The 21941-nt window shown below is 43.0% G+C and overlaps 2 protein-coding genes and 1 long non-coding RNA gene across 5 annotated transcripts in view; 2 read left to right on the forward strand and 1 right to left on the reverse strand.

The window, feature by feature from the left end:
- Positions 1-5968, forward strand: part of prrc2c (proline-rich coiled-coil 2C) — a 32683-nt gene extending 26715 nt beyond the window's left edge. For 2 of the 3 annotated variants that reach the window (XM_015058780.1, XM_015058782.1), the window contains exons 25-34: positions 74-295; positions 374-495; positions 1119-1273; positions 1358-1589; positions 1666-1776; positions 1860-2054; positions 2588-2688; positions 3093-3219; positions 3817-4059; positions 4138-5968. In XM_015058780.1, the coding sequence (XP_014914266.1) occupies positions 74-295; positions 374-495; positions 1119-1273; positions 1358-1589; positions 1666-1776; positions 1860-2054; positions 2588-2688; positions 3093-3219; positions 3817-4059; positions 4138-4389 (1760 nt within the window). In that variant the 3' untranslated portion in view covers positions 4390-5968. The remainder of the gene's footprint in view (positions 1-73; positions 296-373; positions 496-1118; positions 1274-1357; positions 1590-1665; positions 1777-1859; positions 2055-2587; positions 2689-3092; positions 3220-3816; positions 4060-4137) is intronic. The other variant, XM_015058781.1, reaches the window with a different exon arrangement.
- An 883-nt stretch (positions 5969-6851) lies between these two features.
- myoc (myocilin) lies at positions 6852-17685 on the reverse strand. Its single transcript, XM_015058788.1, has 5 exons — positions 16823-17685; positions 12659-12724; positions 12045-12137; positions 9017-9228; positions 6852-8255 (listed from the first exon to the last, which is right to left on the reverse strand). Exons 1-5 carry the CDS (start codon positions 17316-17318, stop codon positions 7674-7676), a joined length of 1449 nt encoding a protein of 482 aa, XP_014914274.1. The 5' UTR covers positions 17319-17685; the 3' UTR covers positions 6852-7673.
- A 2131-nt stretch (positions 17686-19816) lies between these two features.
- The window catches only part of LOC106963725 (uncharacterized), an 8257-nt gene continuing 6132 nt past the window's right edge, over positions 19817-21941 (forward strand). The window contains exons 1-2 of the long non-coding RNA XR_001428239.1: positions 19817-20300; positions 20977-21031. This is a non-coding gene — a long non-coding RNA (uncharacterized LOC106963725). The remainder of the gene's footprint in view (positions 20301-20976; positions 21032-21941) is intronic.

Consider the following 21941-nt stretch of genomic DNA (forward strand, 5'->3'; position numbering starts at 1 on the left):
TGTGAAAAAATAAAGAGTTATCCCTCTGTAAAAAAAAAAAAAAAAAAAAAACGTATGCCGCCTCTTTTCCAAGCAGCGGGCTCTGGTACATACACCACCTCATCTCTGAGCACGAAGACCACCTCAGCCTCCGACCCCCCTAACATCTGCAAGGTGAAGCCGCAGCAGCTGCAGGGTGGGAGCCTGTCCTCCTCCACCAGCAGTAGCAGCAGCTTCTCCCAGCTCGGCTGCGTGCCCCCCCTCCTGCCTCAGCAGCAGCAGACGCCGCAGGTGTACGTCTCCCAGGCTGCAGCAGGTGAGAGAAACTACAGCTGCTCGAATGCAGTTTGCTGCATATTGGGTGCTTCTAGTGACCAGGTTATTGCTTGTTCAGGTTCTGCAGCTCAGATTCCAGCCTTCTACATGGACACTAGCCACCTCTTCAGCAACCCACACCCCCGCCTGGCGGGGCCTTCGCTGGCTCAGCAGCAGGGCTTTCAGCCCGGCCTCTCGCAGGTGGGACTTTATCACTTCAGTTACAATGCCGAAACGATGAAGCATGCTGAATCAGTTGTTAAAATAATCAACTAATTTAATAACCGACTAACTGGAGTATACAGACAAAGCTGTGCGACAAATGTATACATTTTCCATTTAAGATAAAGATAAAAATCTAACCTTGTCTGTAAATATGTTCTACTCAAGTTCTGTCTCATATGAAGCACATTGTGCAATCCATTTACTAATTGGTTAATCAAAAAATAACCAATTTTTTTTCTCAAGTGGTTGAACAGATTAGATTATATTGGTAAGTCAATCAGAAAAAGTCGAGGTTTTCACACGTTGGAAATTTTTTTTTGGCTGCAAATGCATCCTTTGCATTTGCAGAAGTAGCAAACGTTGATTAAGCATAGTGTCTGATTTTAGTGTCTGAAAATAAATATTTCAGACACTAAAATATTTATTTTCTTAAAAAAGGAACTGAATTATTTGCATCTTTTATTGTGTTTCTAATATTGTATAAAAAGACTCGAGTGGTTAAACAAAACATCTGCAGAATGTGCCCTTTTTTTTTCATCCAGAACAATTGATGTTTATCTTTGACTAAAATAACTGATGTAAACATGTTGCTTCCGTAGCCAACAGCAGTCCAGCAGATTCCCATTCCCATCTACGCTCCCCTGCAAGGCCAGCCTCAGCACCAACACACCCACCAGGCTCAGCTCGGACTCGGCACCGGTCCACCGGTTTCCCAGCCGCAGGACCTGTTCAGCTCTTCGCTTCAGCCCTACAGGTAAAAACCCGCTCCTCTCGAGTTCAGGCTCCTCCAGACTTGATTGTCTCTGTCGTCTGATCGCTCCGCTCCGTCCTCTCCCAGGTCGCAGCAGGCGTTCATGCAGGGTAACCTGTCTCAGCCGTCTATGATGGTCTCCGGCCCGTCCCTGCACAGCTACCCCGGAGTCCAAGCTCCCGAACTGGGCAAGCCTCAGTCCAGTCTGGCCTACCAGCAGCACTCCTCCACCCAGCACATTCCCATTCTGTTTGAGCCGCAGCTCAACCAGGCCTCAGGGATGGGAGGCTCCCAGCTCATCGACACACACCTGCTGCAGGTAAACCTCACCGTGTCGCAAAGCTGCTGCTGTGCGTCGTCGCGTTCCTCCACCTAAAGCGTTGCTTTCTGCTCAGGCTCGACAGGGCATGAATCAACATTCGAACATGTACTCGGGGCAGGTGCAGCAGCACGGTCAGAGTAGCTACTACAGCAACACTCAGTCTCCCAGCTCTGCAATGCAGCAGGTAATGCAGCTATAAACTGATCCGTTTTGTGTCTGATAAGCTGCTACGTTTCTTTTCAGGTCGTTAATTTCTCTGTTCTGCAGGTGACCGTCCCTCTGCCGGGCTCCCAGTTGTCTCTGCCTAACTTTGGGTCAGGGGGAGGTCAGCCCCTGCTGGCTCTGCCCCCTACTACTCCCCAACCCCAGCCTCCCAACATCAACCGGCAGCCCCCCGTTTCTCAGCCCTACCGAGGCATCATGGGTCCCAACCATAACATGATGCAGCCACCGACCAGCAAGGTGCTGTTCTTCATATGCGTCTCACCCTGCAGTGTCTGCACACCATTAAACAGTCTTAAAGTCATTGGAAACAATAAATTGTCCTTAAATACATTAATCACTGGTCTTAAATGCAGGGGTAGCAGAACTATTTAATCTCGTATTCTGTCATTTTCGGTTTTCTTGCAGGACTTTACTGTGGTTGATCTCTTCAGTGTGTTCTGTGACTCGATGCAATAGCAACTACTGCTAACCAGCTGCTAAGACGGCCTTGCTAGCTAGCTTTTTTTTTTTTTTTTATTTTTATTCTCAAAGTTCAAATTTATCACCAGTTGGCTGGATGATGTCTCTGTTAGTCGTTGACTTCTGTTGCCAACCCAAATGATTTATTTAGTGCGATTCTTCTTTTGTATATCTCTTGTACACCTGTGATACGGGTCTTAAATTTGATCCATAATGGTATTAAAAAAAAATCTTAAATTTCAGTTGGTGAAACTTGCAAGTACCTAAGTTTGGGCTTCAGGTTAATGAGTTTCTGTTTTTTCTTTATGCAGATGGACATGGATCTCAAACTCTTTGGCAGCGGGATGGACGTGAAGCCTGGAACTCCTCCGGTCAGTGGCCGGAGCACCACACCCACCTCCAGTCCTTACAGGTAATCATCTTCATTTTCCTGTGGCTCTGGAGGATCGCACCTCCCTTGGATTCTTGTTTTCATGAATCCCCTTTCAAAATAAATGACCTTTATGACATAGCTGTGGTCCCTCATTTTTAATCTGAATTGTTTGTGACGGCATAATCTGCCAAAAACACTGACCTGAAGCAGCTAGAGGCCTCGCATGATGCAGTTTTTTCTTCATCATTTCAAATGGTTTGTTTTAAAGATTGGAGGAAGTGGGTTTTTACTTAAATTGTAATGTGTCTTTTACATCTAAAGAGAATAAAAATAAACTCAGTTCCTGAGCAACAGAGCCCTCACACCAGACCAGTGAAAGCCTTTCCTCTGCCTGTTTTTTGCTTTTTGTGTCACTGTAATGGTTTCCTGTCTGCGTGCTGCAGGGCCAGCTCCACTTCTCCCAGTAGCCAGTCCAGTAAGATGAACAGCATGCTCTACCAGAAGCAGTTCTCGCCCAGCTCTGCAGGCATGAGAATGACTCAGCATTTCCCTGGCCAGTTCAACCCACAGGTAACCCATTAAATAATATGGATCAGCATATTTGTGTGTTTTTATGCGTGGGCTAGTTAAAAAATGAATGGAAACAATTCTCAAGGGTTATGATTGACTGGTATATTTCCCCATCATATTTCTGAGAGCTTTAGCATCTCATGATGCATTTGGTGTGTAGTACAGACATTTAATGACCATTAGATTGACTTTTTATCTTCAGAGGTGGATTGCAGTCTGGTATTGTCAAAATGGAAATCTACAATAAACGCCTACATAATTATGTGATTCTAAATTAAATTGATTGTGCAGAATGTTATCCGCTCTTTGTAGCGTAGCAAGTAAAACAAGCTAACATGAGCAAGGTAGTTAGTTTTACCATCTGGTCCAGCAGAGCCTGATAACCTGCAACCTTTAAATTGATAAGATAATTTGTGATTAGATTTAGTCCCATGATTCCTTGAGTTTTGGCAATCAGAAAAAAATCCAAAAAGCCAAACTTGTATTTCTTGCAAACAAGGGAAATATCTGATTGCCTTCTTTCAGCCAGCTGACTGGCAGTGCTCTTCACCACCTGATTCATTAATATCAGCGTGGTTTGTTTTTCTTTCCTTTTAGATTCTGTCTCAGCCCAGCATCGTGTCTCCTCTGGTTCGCCCTCCTCACGCAAACTCCTTCGGTGGAGGCGTTCAGCGCTCACCCATGGGTCCCCCCATTTCACCCAACATGAGCGGGGGCCTCATGCCCCACCCGCGACCTCAGCACCCGCAGCACAGTCAGCACCCTCCCCGAGGGCCTCCCGGTTCTTCCCTTCCACCCAGAGGCACACAGGCGGCTCTGAAGGCCGAGCAGGACCTCAAGGTGAGGCGCTGCTGCTGATTTTTTACGAAGCGTAGCTCTGTCCCGAATGGTTGATTGATTTCCTCGTTTCCTCTAAAGGCAAAGCAGCGAGCTGAGGTTCTTCAGTCCACTCATAAGTTCTTCTCAGATCAGCAGCAGCAGCAACTGAAGGCACCTCCGGTCAGCAAGCCTCGGCTCGACCAGGGAGGAAAAGCTCCGCTCGACCCAGCGGCCTCAAACCACCAGGCCGGCGGCGAACGGCCAGACGCAGACAAACCCGTCTCCACGGCCAAGCCCATCCGAACTGGCCCCATTAAGCCACAGGCCATCAAACCAGAAGAGGGCAAATAAAGAGACTGAACATCTTGGATGGAAGAGAGACTCGATTCCCCCACCACCACCATTTCCGCAATCACAGCCTCATATCAGCCCTGGAGGACGGTGTGGGGGAGGAGGACGAACCGGTTGGCGTCACGAACAGGAAGCGCTGTCATATACAAGTGTAATCCTCTTCCTCTTTCTTTCTCTCCCTGCCTCGCCTTGATGCAGGCAGGGCGACTTTCATCACACTTAGATGCTGATAAAATTGCTGCTCAAGTTGTTCCATAGAAATCCACCATCTGAGAGTTGGAGAAATCTGAGAATTGCTGCTGAGTTAGCCATTTTTATAGCAAATTTTAGTTCTCCCCTCCCCCCAACCCACCTAATAGCTTGACACATATTATTGAAGAAACATGTTTTTGTTTACAAGAATAAATAAATCAAATTTGTTTTCTTAAGATATCATTTATTGAAGCACACCTTCTTGTTTGACCTGTCATAACTAATCCAGAAAATTTAATGCTGAACGGTTGGAACATGTTGCCGCAGGAAGACATGAAATCAGAAATAATGTCCTTTTGTTTTATCGGAATGGAAATGTGAAAATCTGCAGCATTTGATTGACTGTAATGATCGATTTCTTGATTTGTGAGCCTTCTGCTCCTGCCTTCTGCCCTCATCTCCTTACCTGAGAAGAGATCGTGTGTCGAGGGTCGTGAGTGTGTGTATGCGTTCAACGGGGGAGAGGAAAAGCATGGTGCCGGACTCTCGCGTGTTTTCTTTTAGCCAAAGGTTAAAACGGCACAGAGGTGACATCAGAACCCTGCAGGGTCGCTCTTTCCCGCTGCAGCAGTTTGCGTTCAGGACGGAGTCGGTAACTAGGATCGTTTATTTACAGCTGCTCCGTTGTCGGAGCAGTCCTCCACACACACAACCTTGCACCGCTTTCACACCCATCCCAGTGTGGTCACACAAATACTCGTATACACACACCTCACTGTAATTAAAAGAAAAAAAAAAAGCATCCAGAGCTGCTGCTAATGACTGATTTCAGTGCCCTTAGCTAGTGTTTTAGCAGGACAGGGCTGTTTTGAGGAAATGAGGCAGAGAGTTAACTTTTCTTTTCCTTTTTTTTTTTTTTTTTTTTAGCGTGCATGTTGACCTTCATAACGAGAAGGAACAGGACGAAGAACAAGGAAAAAAGATTAAATGCAAAGCCACAAGTACTAAAGCAGTTGTGCAGAAGGACACTTGCTGTTTCGTTTTGTCTCTACTGATGAGAGCAATCAGCGCTGTTTTCCGTTCTCTGCCTCAGTCCCGCCGGCTGTCCTACCCGCAGCAACGCTCTCATCCGGGGGGCTTGCAGACACGAGACGGTCCTTCAGAAATGTATAGTAGTATGCACCTCGAGATGGCGAGGGGACTCCCTTCACATCTGCCCTAGCTGGGGGGAGACTCTTTTATTTGGAGAATAGAAGAGGGAGGGAGGGTAATGACTCTTTTTTTTTGTTGTTGTACAGGGGTTTCATCACTGTATTAAGATATGTACGGTCTTATTTACATTCTCTTGGTTTGGTTACAGAAACTAATAAAAATAATATACTGTTGAGATTTGTGTTATGTTCTCTTTGTTAGATGTTTCACACTTGACCACAAGGTGTCAGTAGAGCGCCTTTATGTCACATCGACATGCGTGTCATGTGTAGTGATGCGCAGAGACTGGCAACTAAAAGTGCTGTTAGTATTTATGGAGGCTTAGGATGGGATGACATGACTGCTGTTTTTTTCCAAAAATTTGGATAAGTATCTTAAAACATAAGAGGAAGGAAAGATATTTGTATTTTATTTTCTATATGTTGAGAACTTCTTTCCTTCCTAACATCGTTAATATTTTTAGGCCCGAGCAGCTAAACGCTGCGAAGGCCTTTTGTAATCGTACTATTAATGCTCCGTTCCTCACTGGGCGGGACGTGAGCAGCAGCAGCAGCTGTGGCGAACTCTACTGATCTGCAGTGAACAGTTGACCACAGCTGCAAGGCACACTCAGCAATGAGAACCTTGACGTTCTGATGAATAAACCCAAATATTTAATTTTGTCTAACAGAAATTAAGTAATTTGACTCCACTGCGCCCCCGAGGTTATTCCATCAGCTATATCTCCTCACTGCATCAGTCGATCTCCACCATCGTCAGATAGCGCTGCCGAACGCATCGGTGCATATCGCATGCATATCGGCATATCGGTGGAGCGGGAACTGCGCGAGAGTGTCTGCAATGGCTGGCGGGTGGCGTCCCCGGAGCTCCCGCGGTCGCCAGGAGGCCGGAGCGGCGCTGAGCTGCGAGGGCCGTTCGAGGCTGCTTCTACCTTTTATTCCTACTTTTATCTTTGGTGTATGTCATTCATCATCTTGTTCAAACCTGCTGGATGAAATTGTTTCTGATCTTTGATTAATCCATCTATACATTTCTCAAAGTGAAACAATAAACAGGGCCGTCGTTAATAAACTTTATTTTATGAGAATTTTGGACACATATTGACTACACTGTGCAAAAACATGCAATATTCAATACATGCTGTGGTGGAGCAGATTAATAGAGGGATGTTGGCTGATAAATCAGTGAAGGGCATGTAAAACCACAGGAGCTGGCATCATAGCATTACTGAATCAAATGCATCTCATGTTTTTGGTTAAACTGATTCGTGGTTTATTTAATTCACAAATATATAGCTTTACACAGAAAACAACAAAAATCACATACATGGATTAAAGGCGGTACAAAAATAATTCCTCTGAAAACAACATTGTGGACCATGCCACAGCAAAAAAAAAAAAAAGGGAAGGGGAATAAAGGAAAAGCAGACCTGCGGCACCATGCCTCCAATGTTTATGGAGGTTGGTAGTTTTCCTACAGGTGAACTGGCGTTAGCTTTCTATGGAAAGACAAAAGGGTCACAATTTGTCCGACTCACTTGAAGAGATTATGTACAAAATCAATGGATGCTGTAAAATATGGCAAAACAGATTTTTTTTTTTTTTTTTTTGGTTTTTTTGAAAACCCCTCTAGGGTTAATAAACAAAAATCAGCATTGGGTCACAAAACACTATTTTATTCTATTTTAAATCATCCTGACTAATTAAACAAGGATTTTTTTTCCATAATTTCTTACACATATTGGGTGGAAACTGACTAATTGTGAGCTTTTTGCTTTTTCCATATCTTTTGTAACTGCTGCTACTGCTGCTCATGTTATGGTCTAAAACTGTGAGTCTCTGAAGCAGGAACAGGTGAGCAAACAGTCACTGGCGTTGGCCTCAGTTAGCCTGCTGACGACCCAGCCTGAGGTCGTAGGACACTAGGTGGAAGTTGTCCCAGGCAAACAGCTTCCTCTGGGCCAAGCTGTAGTCAATCATGCTGTTGTAGCCGTACTTGTTCTTGAAGGGGATGGACACGGCCTTCAGCTGGCCGGTTGCTGTGTCATACACGTGGTTGATGGTGGTGTCACGGGCTGCGTAGCTGGCCACGGTGTAAAGCTTCCCGCAGATCATGAAAGAGTTGGCCACGGATGCCTTCCTGATGCTGGTCTCCCAGCTCCTCTTCACCTCCAGACTGTGTGGGTCCAGCTTCGAGATCACTATTGCCCCTTGGGCCTTGCTGGTGGAGTACACGACCCACAGCCCCTTCTCGTCCACAGACAGGTCAATGTCCGTGTAGCCGCCCCAGGAGTAGGGGAACTGGCCGTGAAAGCCAGCGTGGGGGAGTTCACGACGGGCCGCCACGTTCTCAGAGACCAGGTCGTAGCGGATCAGGGTGCGACTCAGCCGTCTCTGGTAGTACAGGGACCCTCGGTACATCGTGGCCCCGGTACTTTCCAGTGGGTCCGGCAGCAGCAGGACCTGTCACAGCAAAACACGAGGCAATAACTGGGACTGATCCAAGACTTTGAGGCGCTGTCCAGGCACCTCAAGGGATTTGAGGCACCTTGATTGTCACAAATTAGGACATAATTATGAAGTGGAAGGAAAGAGACCCATGGTTTTCAAGAGGTTTTGCAGAAGAATGCCATCAGAGTCAAGAATGTATTTTTATACACATCATGTTAAGGGGTTGTTGTCCTTGTTGGGAGGTGAGCCTCTGCCCCAGCTGGAAAACATTACAACCTTTAGCAGCCTTCATTTTCCACAGCAACTGTAACCAGTTTTCCTGTTTTTGGTAGAAAAGCATCTGCTTACCATGACGCTGCCACCAACGTGTCTCAGTGCTGTGGTAGTGAGCTCAGCGCGATGTTCAGAGCCGCATGCAGGGTCTTTGCCGGTTTTACCAACTCAAAATTTAGGCTATTAAAGACCTTTCTAAGACCATTATGAACGATACTTAAGACCTGCATCGTGATAGAAATGTACAAAAGAAAACTACACATTTTACATAGCAGCACTAAAAAGCTTGGCACTACTAAGCTCTTTACTAAGCTAGATTTATGTTGTGTTATCTGTGTTTGGAAGCTCAACACAAATGTCACAACTTTCAGATTTTAATTATAGGTAGTTCTGAAAACCATGTATAATTTCCCTTCCCCTTCATAAGTGTGCACAGCTTTAGTAGTGCACTAGTTTGTGGTAGGAGCATTGATACTTTTGCAAGGCCCTGCTACACGTACCTTGGAAGGGAAGCCTTTGGAGAGCTGCTCCATGTCATCATAGCCGTACAGCTGCCTGATCTCGGTGCCAATCGTGTCGATGCGCCAGAGCATGCTGGCCCCATAGGGGGAAACAGCCTCAGCATCCTGCATCCAGACACCGTATTTACCTGCGATGTTGTCGGCCTTCCTGTGGGTGACCGGCTCGCCCACGGAAATCAGCTCCCCACATCCTGCAGGGCAAGGGAGACGAGACATGGGAGAGAGGGGAACGATGAAGAGGCTCAGTGTAGTTGTCACAAGTCAACAGAAGCCGTGATGAAAGACAAGTTTTAAATCGTGTCAAAGCTTTGAGATGTTCACTCTACAAGACTTTGACGTTCATTGGATGGCCCGAATCTGGCAGGCCTGCGATGTAGATGTATTGCTACTTAAAACATAAATTTTTTTGAATAAAATGGTTGCATGGGTTTCATCCCTGCCTGGGTTCTTCTCTCTTCATGGGGTTTGCATTTTCTTCAAGTGCATTAGTTGGTTCTCTCCTGGTTCTCTGGTTTCCTCTCGTAGTCCAAAATAATGACTGTTGGTTTAACTGGCTTTCCTAGTTGACCTTTGCCCCATGTCTTCTCCCCTCTTTTTTTGCTTTAAGCAAATGTCAAATAAAACACTGTAGATTATACTCCATCTTTGACAGGCTTACTTGAAACACTGCCTTGAAGGCAAATGATCGAGTCAATGAAATGTCGTACAACTCATTTCCTGAAACGCTACAATCATTCTGATAATATTTTGTTCGCCGTAGTAAACTGGTAGCAAATCGTGAACTGCACCTCTTTAGGTACCGCAACACAAATCGTGGTTTCTAAAATAAAGGGAGGTGACTTTGAAATTTTTAATATTTTTGGTATCTTACAAGGGACTTTCATTCATAAATGGTGGGAATGAATTAAGCAGTGTTTTGAATTAATTGTTTTCAAGGTAAAGGTGCAGAGATTTTTCAACTTGAGGCAGAACCCTGACGTCGAATTGCTTTATGAGTTTTACGCACCTTTTTATTAGTAAACCACATAGCTACATATTTTGGTGTCATCTGACGATTTGTATAGTTGACCTACTTTTATAATCAGCTCACAAATAAAACTGTTTACAGAGAGACTTGCCCAGCTCCCTCTTGAAAATGAGATCTGGATCTCAACGGGGTTTACCTGGTTAAATAAATAAATAAATAAATAAATAAATAAGCCTTCCAAAAGTATTTCTACCCCTTGAACTTTTCTACTCTGTGTCAAGTGACAAAACTTGTAGAGTGTGTTTTTTGGAAATTCCTATAAAAAAACCCCAAAACAAAGCAATACAAAGTAGAGCAAAACTGTGAAGTGGAGGGGAGATTATGTTTAAAAATAAATAGAAATAAATACAAGAAAAGTTAGGCATGCACTTGAGTTCAGCCTCCTTCAGTCAGTACTTTACAGGATTACATTTTGTTGCTATTGAAGCCGTATAAAATGTCAGGTGACAGTTAATAGATTGGATGAAAGTGGTTTTGGCACATATTTTTAGATTTCAGTTTGGACTTTGACTGGGTCTGTTGAACACATATACACTGTGTGTTGTTTTTCTCACATCGAATCTCAATAAAATACTAAGAGGTTTGTTGTAAGATGACCAAATGTGGAAAACTTTAAGCGCCTTGAATATTGTGGAAATGACTGAGAGTGACCCGTCTCATCTCAAACGCATCAGTGCATTTGAGATGAGTCTGTAGTCACAGGTTCAACAAAAAGTGATTGATGTTCCGGAAAACTCGTAACATTTTCCGTGAAAACAAAATTTGTGTGATTTTCCAAGAAGTGGCGTTCAAATGATGTAACAGGTGTGTTGATGTATAGCAACAGCAACGAATCCAAGCATCTTTGTCAACAGATAAATTCAGTATTCAGTAGCTTTCAGCGCTTAATTGAGGTAAAAGGTAGTCTTAAAACCAGTTTATTTTTAGCACACACAACTTTTTACTATTTTTATAACAACAGGTTGGCAAGTATGAGGGGCGATACTAGGATGTGACCTTTAGGGGTGCTTGGCCCCCAGCAGGGCTAAGACCCATGAGAAGATATTTGTTGGTGCGGTTTTCTAAATCTAACTGCTTATTTACATACATTCACAAACAAAATTAAGAGACATGCTGCACACAATTTCCATCCATAAATATAAAAATAGCCAGTCTAAAATAATTAAGTACTGATCTACACTTCCGGAATCGAACCAAAAAGGGAACCAGCGTGTTTTTTTTGTTTTTTTTTTTGAAGCCAATACGTGTGTTTCATCCTCAAACAAACTTGCGTCGAGGAGTTTTTCTCCGAGTCACCGCCTTCAGAGGAGAGGCTGCGTGACGCAACTCATCCCGGGTTTCAGAGAAAACGAGAAGGTTGGCTTTATTTTTATCTCTTCCTAAAATACCACCTTCCTCTCGGGTTCCGGATGTAGCCCCAGATTTAAGATTGGATGGCAAATACGTCTTATAAATACACCCATTACTATGTTGCCTCGATGGAAAGATGCGCCGCGCCGACTCTTTGCGTTCCCCTACAGGGGAGACGCAGGGTGTGGTTTGGGGAGCCCACCCGAGGAAACGTTTAACAGCTACTTTAAACGAGAGCCTTGTTAAAGGTGCTTTCCCACTTCATTTATGAGGCAAACATGAAACTCAGAGGGCGCCTCATACCGACGGTTCGGCATGACGTCGGTATTCTCACCCTGAATGCCTCGGTATTAATAGTCGTATTTGCTTTGAGGCTGTCAGCAGGAGGGGTGAGTGTCATGTTTGCCCGGTCGCACCAACGGAGGAGGACGAAACGGGGCTTGTATTTAAATTTCAGCTTCTTTTATGTCTTTTTATGGACACATTGGCTTCTTATTGTGTATGATATTCTCTCTCTCTCTCTCTCTCAAAAAAAAAAACAAAAAAAAAAAAACAAGCTGGATTTGGGTTAGTGCGCTTGGTGGAGAACATCCCGTGTGTTTAGCTAGTTTCAGGCTAAAGAATAGACACCTGTGTTGTCGACGTTGGCGTTTGGTGCAGGCACCTCGGTCACCTCAGCCTTCAGTTCCTGGAAGCCCTGGGCTCCATGTGGCCAGGCTGAATCTAAACCAACAAGAGATACACTGATTTATATACAAATAATCACAACATTCATTAAAATGTTACCGATTAACATCTGAAAAAAACAAAACAAAAAAAAAACCAGAATGTTGCCAAGTATTTTTAGTCCAGTTTGCAATAAGACAAAACTAACTTACAAGTACATTTTCAGCAACATATAGGACCTAGTTTTGTGTAAGTAATTCTTCAATATTGATTTTTTTTTTTTAAATATGCTATTATTCAACTGGAAGATTTGTTTTCACTTATAACATTTTCCCCACGATATAAGGGAAACAATCTGCCAGTGGAACTAGTATTTTTTAATGAATATTGAGGAATGATTGCTTCAAAACAAGCTCCTGTTTCTTGCTGAAACGTTGCTCGTAAGTCAAATATTGTCCCACTTCAAGTGTACTAAGATACTTGCTCTAAAAACTAGGCCAAAAACACTTGCTCTACATTTTGTGTTTCTACAGTGCGGTCTCAGGAAGGGAATGTTCTGCAGAAAAAAACGGCCTCACCTCTCAGGTTGCTGCTGTCGCCCTGCCTGTTGGGCCTCGTCATGAGGTGGGACATCTGACTGGAGCCTAAACACACAGACACACCGCAGCTCACCGATCCGTGTCACAGGTCTTAAGGTTGTGTACTCTGTGCAGAGTGCCTTGGAGTGTGTTTCAAACCACCCGATGACCTGAACAAGACTGGATCTGGATCTGTACTTTGACTAGGTCATTCTAACACATGGACACACATTTATCGAAACCGTTCAGTTGTATTTGTGACTGTATGTTTGGAGTCGGTTTTTTGGCCTACGACCAGTTTCCTTCCTATGATTTGGCTCCATTCAAAGGAAGCCGCTCCCACAGCATGATGTTGCCACCGCAGTGTTTCATCATGAAGGTCGTGTTTTCTGCCACGTAGGCCAAAGAGTTTGATTCTGGTCTCTAAGCAGAACTCCTTTCACATGTGATCGTTACTGCTGTGGATTACAACTGGGATTGAAGTGGAAACATGTATAATCTATTTGAATCAGTCGAATCAGTTTGATTATATAATCTTGTGTATAAATTGGGTCTGTTTGAGATTATATTTATAGTAAATTAGTGCTCAACTTTTAGTTGTTTTTGTCTAATTAGGGGAATCTGGAAAGTCACTTTGTTGCACAGTTTCCCATTATTTCTTTGAAACGAAATATAAGCTATTTATCATTTTTGTTCGCCATTACAAACTACTTTGTGTTAGTCTGTGATGTGGAATCCACTAAAATAAAACACAGGGTATGGTTGTGGAAAAACCGCGATTATATTTAAGTGGATGTGATTACCGCTAAAAAGCTCCGTATCTCTTTCAGATACCACGATGTCTTTGTTATATTTTTGCTCTCTAGATTCCTTCGAACCCTTTTTTTTTTTTGTCTTTTTTTAGCTTGTTTACCTTCCAAAACTATTACAGTGAAACGTAAACCCTGTCAAACTGAATCTGACAAACTGTAAACGGCTCCGTACGGAGACTCCTCATGGTCTAAACACAGCGCTGATTACAAAAGAGAAAGTGAGACGCCTGGATGTGTTTTGGTGAAAGCTGTTGGTGCGTGAGTCCACATGGGATTTTATTTTATTTTTTCTCCGTATGCTTATCGCACTCGCATGTTGCGCAAAAATGTTCCGCCGTGTCGGGCAGGCAGCGAACCCTGATGACGCGGAGAGCATTAAGTGTCAACATCTGGAAGCTGATGTTGATTTTTTTCCCCCGTTAATGAACAGAAGCAGCAGGTCCGTAAATGGGGCAGATGATGACCAACAGGTGCTGTCGGAAAAACTAAACGGGCGCACAAAGTCTCGGTCGCTCGTAAACTTTGTCTCGTTTCCTTGCTTTACGACTGAGCTTCGGGAAGCGTTCATAGTTTGGGGATTTTATGTGACAAACCAAACCACAATAGTCCGTAACCGTGAAGTGGAATTAAGTGTTGTATTCGTAACTTTTGGGGGAAAGTCTGAAAAGTTTAGCATTCATTTGATTATAGGCTCAAATCCGGATGGCACTTTTAAAAATGAGTACAGCTGATTGGTTTCAGAAGTCAGCTGTATGTTTGTGTCTCTGCACATGTAGAGGCCTAAATCACCCTGTTTAGTCTTGCAAAAATAGCTCAAGCTCAGTCAGATTAGACAAAGAGCCAACGTGAACATCTATTTTCCAGCTTTTCCACAGGCTCTCAGTAAGATTTAAGTTTGGACTTTGACTGGGTCGTTCTATGACATGAAAATGCTCTGAGCTAAATCATTTGGATAAAGGTCTTGTTGTCGTCCAAGATGTTTGCTTCCAGGAATGTCCTACGTTTAACTCCATCCATTGTCCCTTCAGCTCTAAGAATCTCCCGTTGGATTGTACATCGATAACTGATTTGGTTTCACAGAATTTTATTTCAGGGTGTCTGAGTGAAGAGGCTTAATACAGGTGTATTACATACTTTTCAGATTATCTGTTTCCTCCAATTCACAGTAGTGATTTACTTTGTGTTGGACTACTGTAAAAAAACAAACAAAAAAAACAAATCCAGACATTTATGGTTGTGAAAAATTTTTAAATTTTCTTTGGGTCTTAACAGATTTGAAAGGCACTGACTGTATTGACAAGTTATTTAAATCTATTGCTGAAGTTCCCTCTTCATCCCGTTCTCCTCCAGAAATGTGTCTTTTTTTTCTCCTTTTTTCGTCCCATGTGCTCTCTTCTATCTTGCCACCTTTTTTGAGATGTTGCAAGTCAAAACTGTACTTTTTGAAAGTCGCGAATCGATGCTGCTGCAGCAACATTCATGACCGTCTTATGCCTTGGCAGCACTTTCAGAAATCACTGTGACCCATCTGAAATATGTCGGACCTCAGCGAGCCTCAGTCTCGTAAATTCGACTGAGCACAGCAGGCCAGGCCTCATATAAGGAAGATTAATACCATTTGCAGTGTAGGGTTAGCACTTGCGCGCTCAACTGTATTTAAAAGCCTGATTTTAAAGCAAAACATAACAATCAGAGACCATCAACTCGTATATTTTAACTGTTTAAAAAGGTCACAGAAATACTGTGGGAGTTGTGAGCGATAAAAATCCTCCTGTCAAGGGTTTCACTCTTCCCTACAAGCCAAAGTGGCTTGATTTATGTTCTCTCTCTGTCTGCTCTGGTCCCACAAGCCTCGCTCTGAGCTTGATCTATCCGGCATCTGCCTGTCACCCTTAGGGGGCCCTCCCTGTGTATTTCAGTCTGCGGGTGAAAACATGAGGAGCTACGCCCATAGCTGAGCGGATGTAGGAGGTATACAAGCATCCCGAAGCAGACGGGGTAGAGCTGGTTTTGTAGGATGACGGGAAAAAAGATTTATCGGTCCAGGAAATCTCAATGTTAAAAGCCAGTGATGCAGAATTCCAGGTGGGTAAACAGAGAGACGCTTCGCTGGGAAGTAAAGGAGGAGCGGTGAATAAGAAAGAAGGAGGAGGACGGAGAGGTGGAGGGGGAAGAATTTGCCCCGGGGCACATCATCGTCCTCGTGCTCTCTCCTTTTAGGGCCGCTTGCGCGCATTTCCCGCCATGCTGAGTGGGGAAACACCAGCCATAAAGACAGCAGGGTCTGCCCTTAAATATGAAGCTGATCCTCTGTGGCCGCCCTCCAGCGTTTCTAAAAGTAAAGGCAGGAAGACGGGATGGCTGGGAGGGGGGGAGGGGGAGCAGGGGGCAAGGGGGGAAACTTGAGCCCGGGGGTCTCAGCTGTATAAAGGGGAAACCAAAACATTACCATGCAAACACAAACACACAAAGATGTATGTGGCATGAAAACATGGAGTTTCATCCATTTCTGGTTTTTAACCCTTAAAAGCCCTGATGCAACTAATCAGAGATAATAAACTTTGCTGTTTAAATGCTTTGGACAAAATACATGTTTAATTATTAATATTGCTACACCGATTAGCTGTAGTGACGATGACAATAGAGATAAATGTCAAATTCCAATCAAATATATATTCAAATCTAGATAAGGTTTTCAGTATAAACAGAACAAATTAAGTATCCTCCAAATAGCACGTTGTACAATGATGGATGAAATTTACATGGATAAGTAAAACAAAGAAATAACACATTTTGACCAGTTTTTCTGTAAAGCTGTCAATGATAATTATGTTTTTTTTTGTTTGTTTGTTTGTTTTTGCTGTATGACTCTAAAGCCATTTTTTTTAAGTTAACATCTTCTCTTTCCTTGGAAATAAACCTTGTAATCCGTGCAAACTTTTTCTTTTTAGCTGTGCACAGAAAAAAATGACACCTGTCCTCTGCAGAACCTGGAGGATGAGACAGCTTGAGGATCTGATACAGCAAATTTTTTTTTTTTTTTTTTTGAGAAAGCTACCTGCTTTTTAGGGGTTTCAGAAACATCCGTATTAAAAGTGCAACATTTAGCGATGTAGAATTAACAAGCTAGATACACATTTGTGATTATGAATAAAAGTGATCAGAAATGCATGTATCAAAAAAACAATACACTTGGCATTATAAGTTTGATTAAATGAATGTGGATCACAAATTGTGGAAAAATAAGCAATATTTTTAAAATGAGAAATGAACTTTATGACGTAGTTTTTTAATATTCTTGATCAACATTTAAGCAGATGGTGGGGTTTGTTTTGTGTGTATTGTCTCTTACCAGCAGCCGGTCTGCCTCTGCCCCAGTCTTGCTGGGTGGCGGTGGCAGCTGCCACTGGGCTCTGCGACAGGCAGGGTCTGCTCCTCAGCCTCTCCGTCTCCCGCCTCATCTCTTCCATCCTGAGCTTCAGCGTGTCCAGCTCCCTCTGCAGCCTCTCTTTCTCCCCTTGCAGCAGGTTCCTCTCCGACACCACTCGGTTGAGAGCCTCCTGGAGCTCGGGCTGCAGTTTGGCAGCGGCCCCCTGCTGGCCTCCCCGCGGCTGAACGTCCCTCCCGCCAAGCTGGGCCACCAGAGCCTCCAGCACGCCGAGCCTGGCCTTCAGGCCGTCCAGCTCCGGACCTCCAGCCTGTGGGCAGGTGGCCTCCGCGGGGCTGGGCACGGTGAAGGTGTACTGGCAACGGCCGCTCCGGTCGTTCCCCCTCCACAGGGAGGCTCGGTCCTGGGCATCACCTCGCAGCAGGAGACCACATACGCACAGCAAGGAGAGGAAGAACATCTTTCAGACAGGCCTGAGCAATTTATACTAATATCTTAAGTCTTTTTTTGTTTGTTTGTTTGTTTGTTTCCCCACAATCCAACTTTCTGTTCCTGTGCAAATTTATTATTATTATTTTTTTATCCAAGCCAATTTCCAGATTTCACTCAGATATTTTTCTCTTATCAGGCTGTCTTGTGCCTTCTCCCCTTGTCTTGTTTTCTCTTCTATGAGCAGCTCTGCAACACTGAGCTCTTCCCAACTGCTCTCAGATATTTATACAATCTGGAAGGGACACAAGGAGGGAAACTGGAAAACAGGGAGGAGAGGAGAGGTGAAAGGAAGAGAGGGAGGGGAGAGGGAGGAAAGGAAAGGAAAAGGTGAAGGGAAAGGGACAAAAACACATGACTTTTTGAATGATGCTAAATTTGAAAAATGATGTTTTGGGATTTTAGGATGTTAAATTTGACACTTTGTAATAGTTGGGATTTTTCATATTTTTGAAAATCTTATCTGGAAAAACTGTCTTTTATATTTTTTATGTGCTATGTACATAAAAAAAAGACTATTCCTGTTCAAATTCTCAGGAATTTAAATCATAAAAAAAGCCTTTTTTTTAAAGGGTTTGTTAAAAGTTTACAAACAGTTGTAGTAAATTATTCTTTTGGCTTCAAAAGAATTTGATCCCGGAGGCTGAACACCTAGTTCAGGAGTTGGACTGTTTCCAGCGTAAAACGTCTCAGCAGTGTATGCAGACGCCGGTTAAACGGTTATTTACAAAAAAAAAAACACTGATGATTATCTAAGCGTGAAATGGAGTTTGAAGGTAGTGGATCATAAATGATGTGTAGTCAAGTTGACTGGCTCCACCTCCAACTTCCACAGTAAATAATCATCAGCATCACCAAGACAGTTCTCACACTTAAAACCTTTCAACAGGACCTTCCTTCAACTACCCCTGTAAGGTCTGGGTCCAACATGGTGGCGAGACATGATCCCTGTTGGACACAGTTTCCTCCTGAGGAACCGGGGTCTCCTTACATCTGGTTGGGGGTGAGGGGAAATGGTGATCGGATAGGACGCTGACCCCCCAGCACACCGTGTCCCTCAGAGCTGAGACTCTTGGGTGTGAAGTGTGCTTCAGACTCCACGCTGTCTCTGCAATGGGTTTTTACTCTCTCACGTTTAAAACAACTTAAATTAGCTTTTTTTTTTTTTTTTTTTTTTACGCTCACGTCCTCTCCGGTCGCCTACATTTAACACGGTATCTCACCTCTTGCTCTTCACATTTTCCCTTCTCCTTTCTTGTACGTGCATAAACTTCTTACCCATCCATCTCTGCTGACTCGACAGGCCGTGATGTCCAAAGCATCTCTGGGTCGCAAAGGGCCTGTACGCCCGAAACGGGATGAAAACTTTTAGTTTACCAGCTGAGAAAGGCAGCGTCAACAGTGGTGACATGGGAACAAAAGTAGCTAAAGCTAAAAAAGGAGAAAAACAAAATGTTCTTGGGAAAACGATGGGACTGAGAAAGTAGTTTGAAAACATTGCAAAAGTCTATGATATAATAATTAATTAGGGTAATTTAACCCTATCCCTATCTCCAAAGAAAATACAAGTTAAAACAAAAACAATAGAAAGGCTGCCACTTTCTCTGGGCCTCAACCCGTTTCAATAAATCATCATGCAGTTGGACCAAATAATTTAATTGCTTTTATAAATCATAGATGCGGCACTATGCCTTAATACGCACACCAAATAACAGCAATGTACGTCATGACAACAAGACTTGCCATGCAGATTGTCTATCTATGTATAAAAACAGCAAGACTTGACATAAATAACCCCACAGACAGTTGGACTGTGGATTCATTTGTCTACACTATTCTCATTTTTGGATGTGTGAAGTCGGACTTGTGAAGCACTTCAGAACAGAGTACCTTTGCCGTATAAAAACAGAGAGGCATATGAAAAAGAATATTGCCGCAGTTTAACTTTAGATGTACTTTCTTACATGTCTGAGAGGCTTCACAGAAATTGTTTTAAAATTTTACAGGGAGGTTTGGTAAAACGGTTATGCAGCTAATATCTTCCTTCCAGTATATAGCTCTCTTGGTGACCGCGATAAGCAGAAATCCATATTGTTCACAGAGGCCGAAGCTGCCAGCCCAGAGAGGAACTAAAACCAAAGGGGATGTCTACTGTCTTAAAATACCTCAAATCGGAAAACATTTATGTGAACCTAACACTATGAATCTATTGTGAGATTGGGAGTATTTAAAGAAAAGTTGATAATTACATACACAGTAAATATAAGTTGGAGGCAAAACAATAGCCTTCCTGTTTAGAACAACTGAAAAAGAAAACTTAGATAGAAGCATGTATATGGAGAGCCATTTCAGCCAAAATTAAATAGATAAATGAGTGGGTAAAAATAAGTAAATAAATTAGTAAAATAAATAAATAAATGAGAAATAAATGAGTTTTACCCATTCATTTATTTAATTTTGGCTGAAATGGCTCTTCATACCTGTAAGGCTTTTTAAGTCAGTGTAAACTGTCCAGTAATATGTATAGCATTTAAAAAAAAAAAAAGCTGAAATAATATAGCAATTTAATTGAAACTTACGTTATTTTGTTTTGAAGGGCTTATTTCTCTATCATGTAGATACTCAAACATGTCTTGTTCTGAATACTTGTTTCATACGGGAAGATTGTTAGTGGCGCACATCCTCCAACATCCATTAACGTGAACGTTAATGGACGTGCTTATGGACACACAGTTTGTTTCTGTGTAATAAACTGACCAATCAAAATGTGACAATGGTTTAAAGATTCTGAAAATAGTATTGACATAAACTACATCACATGGATTGGAGCAGAGATAAGGGAGTAAACATCCGCCATGGTCCAGGCCCCACTCAGGCTAGCAGCTAGCTTTAGCCTCCAGGACCGGGTAAACTGGAGTTATACTGCATGAACACGACAAGAGATCTACTGCAGGTAAGATATTAACTTTTGAAACATTGACTCATACTCTGATAAACTTAAAAACTGATTGCTAGTCTTAATTTTGTCAGTATCCTCAGTTGTTGTACTTGCTAGAGCAGTCTGACACAGAGTAACATCTTTGCTATGACACAGGTTGAGTTTTTTTTTTTTTTTGGGGTTTGTTTGTTTCTGCTACTGTTGAATGAATCTCAAATTAACCACTGTCATCAAGTAAGGTGTTGGCCTGTGAAACCTTTTATTATTCAGCATAGTGTTGCTATTTTCAAGCACAAGGCTCTGTTTATTTTCTAAAATACATGTGAAGCCCAAGTACTGCCAACCCTGCTACTGTCCCTGCTTTGTACTATCATAATGAGAATAAGCATATTTATATTTTTTTTATCGCAGCCTTTCTGTAACCTGAACTGTGAAATGCAGTAGACTTATTCATCAGTGTCAAAGTGTCTGGCCAGGCTCTCAAATGCTGGTTGGCACTTTGTCCACTCTCCCGTTAAATTGACTCACTTTTATGTGACTCATATAACCATCACTATGCCCGGAATCTGAGGTCATCCAGCCTGAGGATCAAAACATCCTCTGCTGCCAGCGCGGGTGTGTTTGTGTAGGCAGACAGGAAAAAAGACCGTCTCATTTATGTGTTGTAGTAAAATCTGTCTAAACTACACAGGTGCTGACCCGAGGCGAGCTCATTCAATAACAAATGCTTTCGCTCACAGTAAAAGGTAAGCACTGTTATTTCTAACCGTTTTATGGAAAAAAAGAATAATTTTGAGAACCCTTATTGGTTCTCAAAATGAGGCACCTCAAATGACCAATATCGCATTATATCTCACACGTTGTTTTTATTTAATATAAAAAAAACGAAGCAAAAAATCTATAAAAAGGGGAAAGGAAAAAGTAATTAAGTAGGTAAGTACTCACTGTTTCCAAAGGAATTTGGAGGGTAGGGAGGAATCATGTAGCTCGTAAGAATGCACTGAGTAAGTAAAGATATGCTGGTGGTCATTGGCTCGGGGAGTTTATGAGGTTCACGTGGGCTAACTCAAAGCAGACAAGAAAAATTACATCTATGATTGATGCTATCCATCAGTTTGGAAACTTTATGATTGTCAACAACAAAAAAAAGGACAATCTTTCCAAGAGTTGACAGGAAGATATGCAAACGAGCTGATTAGAAAGGAATTCAGCAAAAAGTTCCTGAGCTCAGATCCTGGCCTGTGGGTTTTAGAGGCTCTCCTTATGCATGTCTGTGTTCTCTTGAGGGACAATGAAGTAATTATGCCACCTCCAGCTGTTATAAAAATGCTGCGTGTATCCAACAGGACTTAAAAGAAATTTGATTTTGCAATTTAATGCCTTAACATTGGGCCTCTGTCTCTTTAAGAAGTTCCTGCTCTTTCCAGAACTCTGCGTTCAGCAAGTCATCTCAGCAGCGTTCGTCTATCAAGGCTTTACAAATGTTCATGGGAGAAGTAGCTCCTACAGTGAGCTCAGCAGAGGTGCAGCTCCACCAGGTGTTGGCTAATTGCTGCTGGCTAGTCTGAGGAGCAGAGTGTGGGGAGTCGAAATCCCTGAAAACTGTAGCTCTGTGGAGGAGCTGCGTATTGAAGGTGCCATTTGGTTCCCCCCCCC

The sequence above is a fragment of the Poecilia latipinna genome, unplaced genomic scaffold (assembly GCF_001443285.1).
Source record: "Poecilia latipinna isolate Pla-1442-1.1 unplaced genomic scaffold, P_latipinna-1.0 Scaffold1572, whole genome shotgun sequence".
NCBI lineage: Eukaryota > Metazoa > Chordata > Actinopteri > Cyprinodontiformes > Poeciliidae > Poecilia > Poecilia latipinna.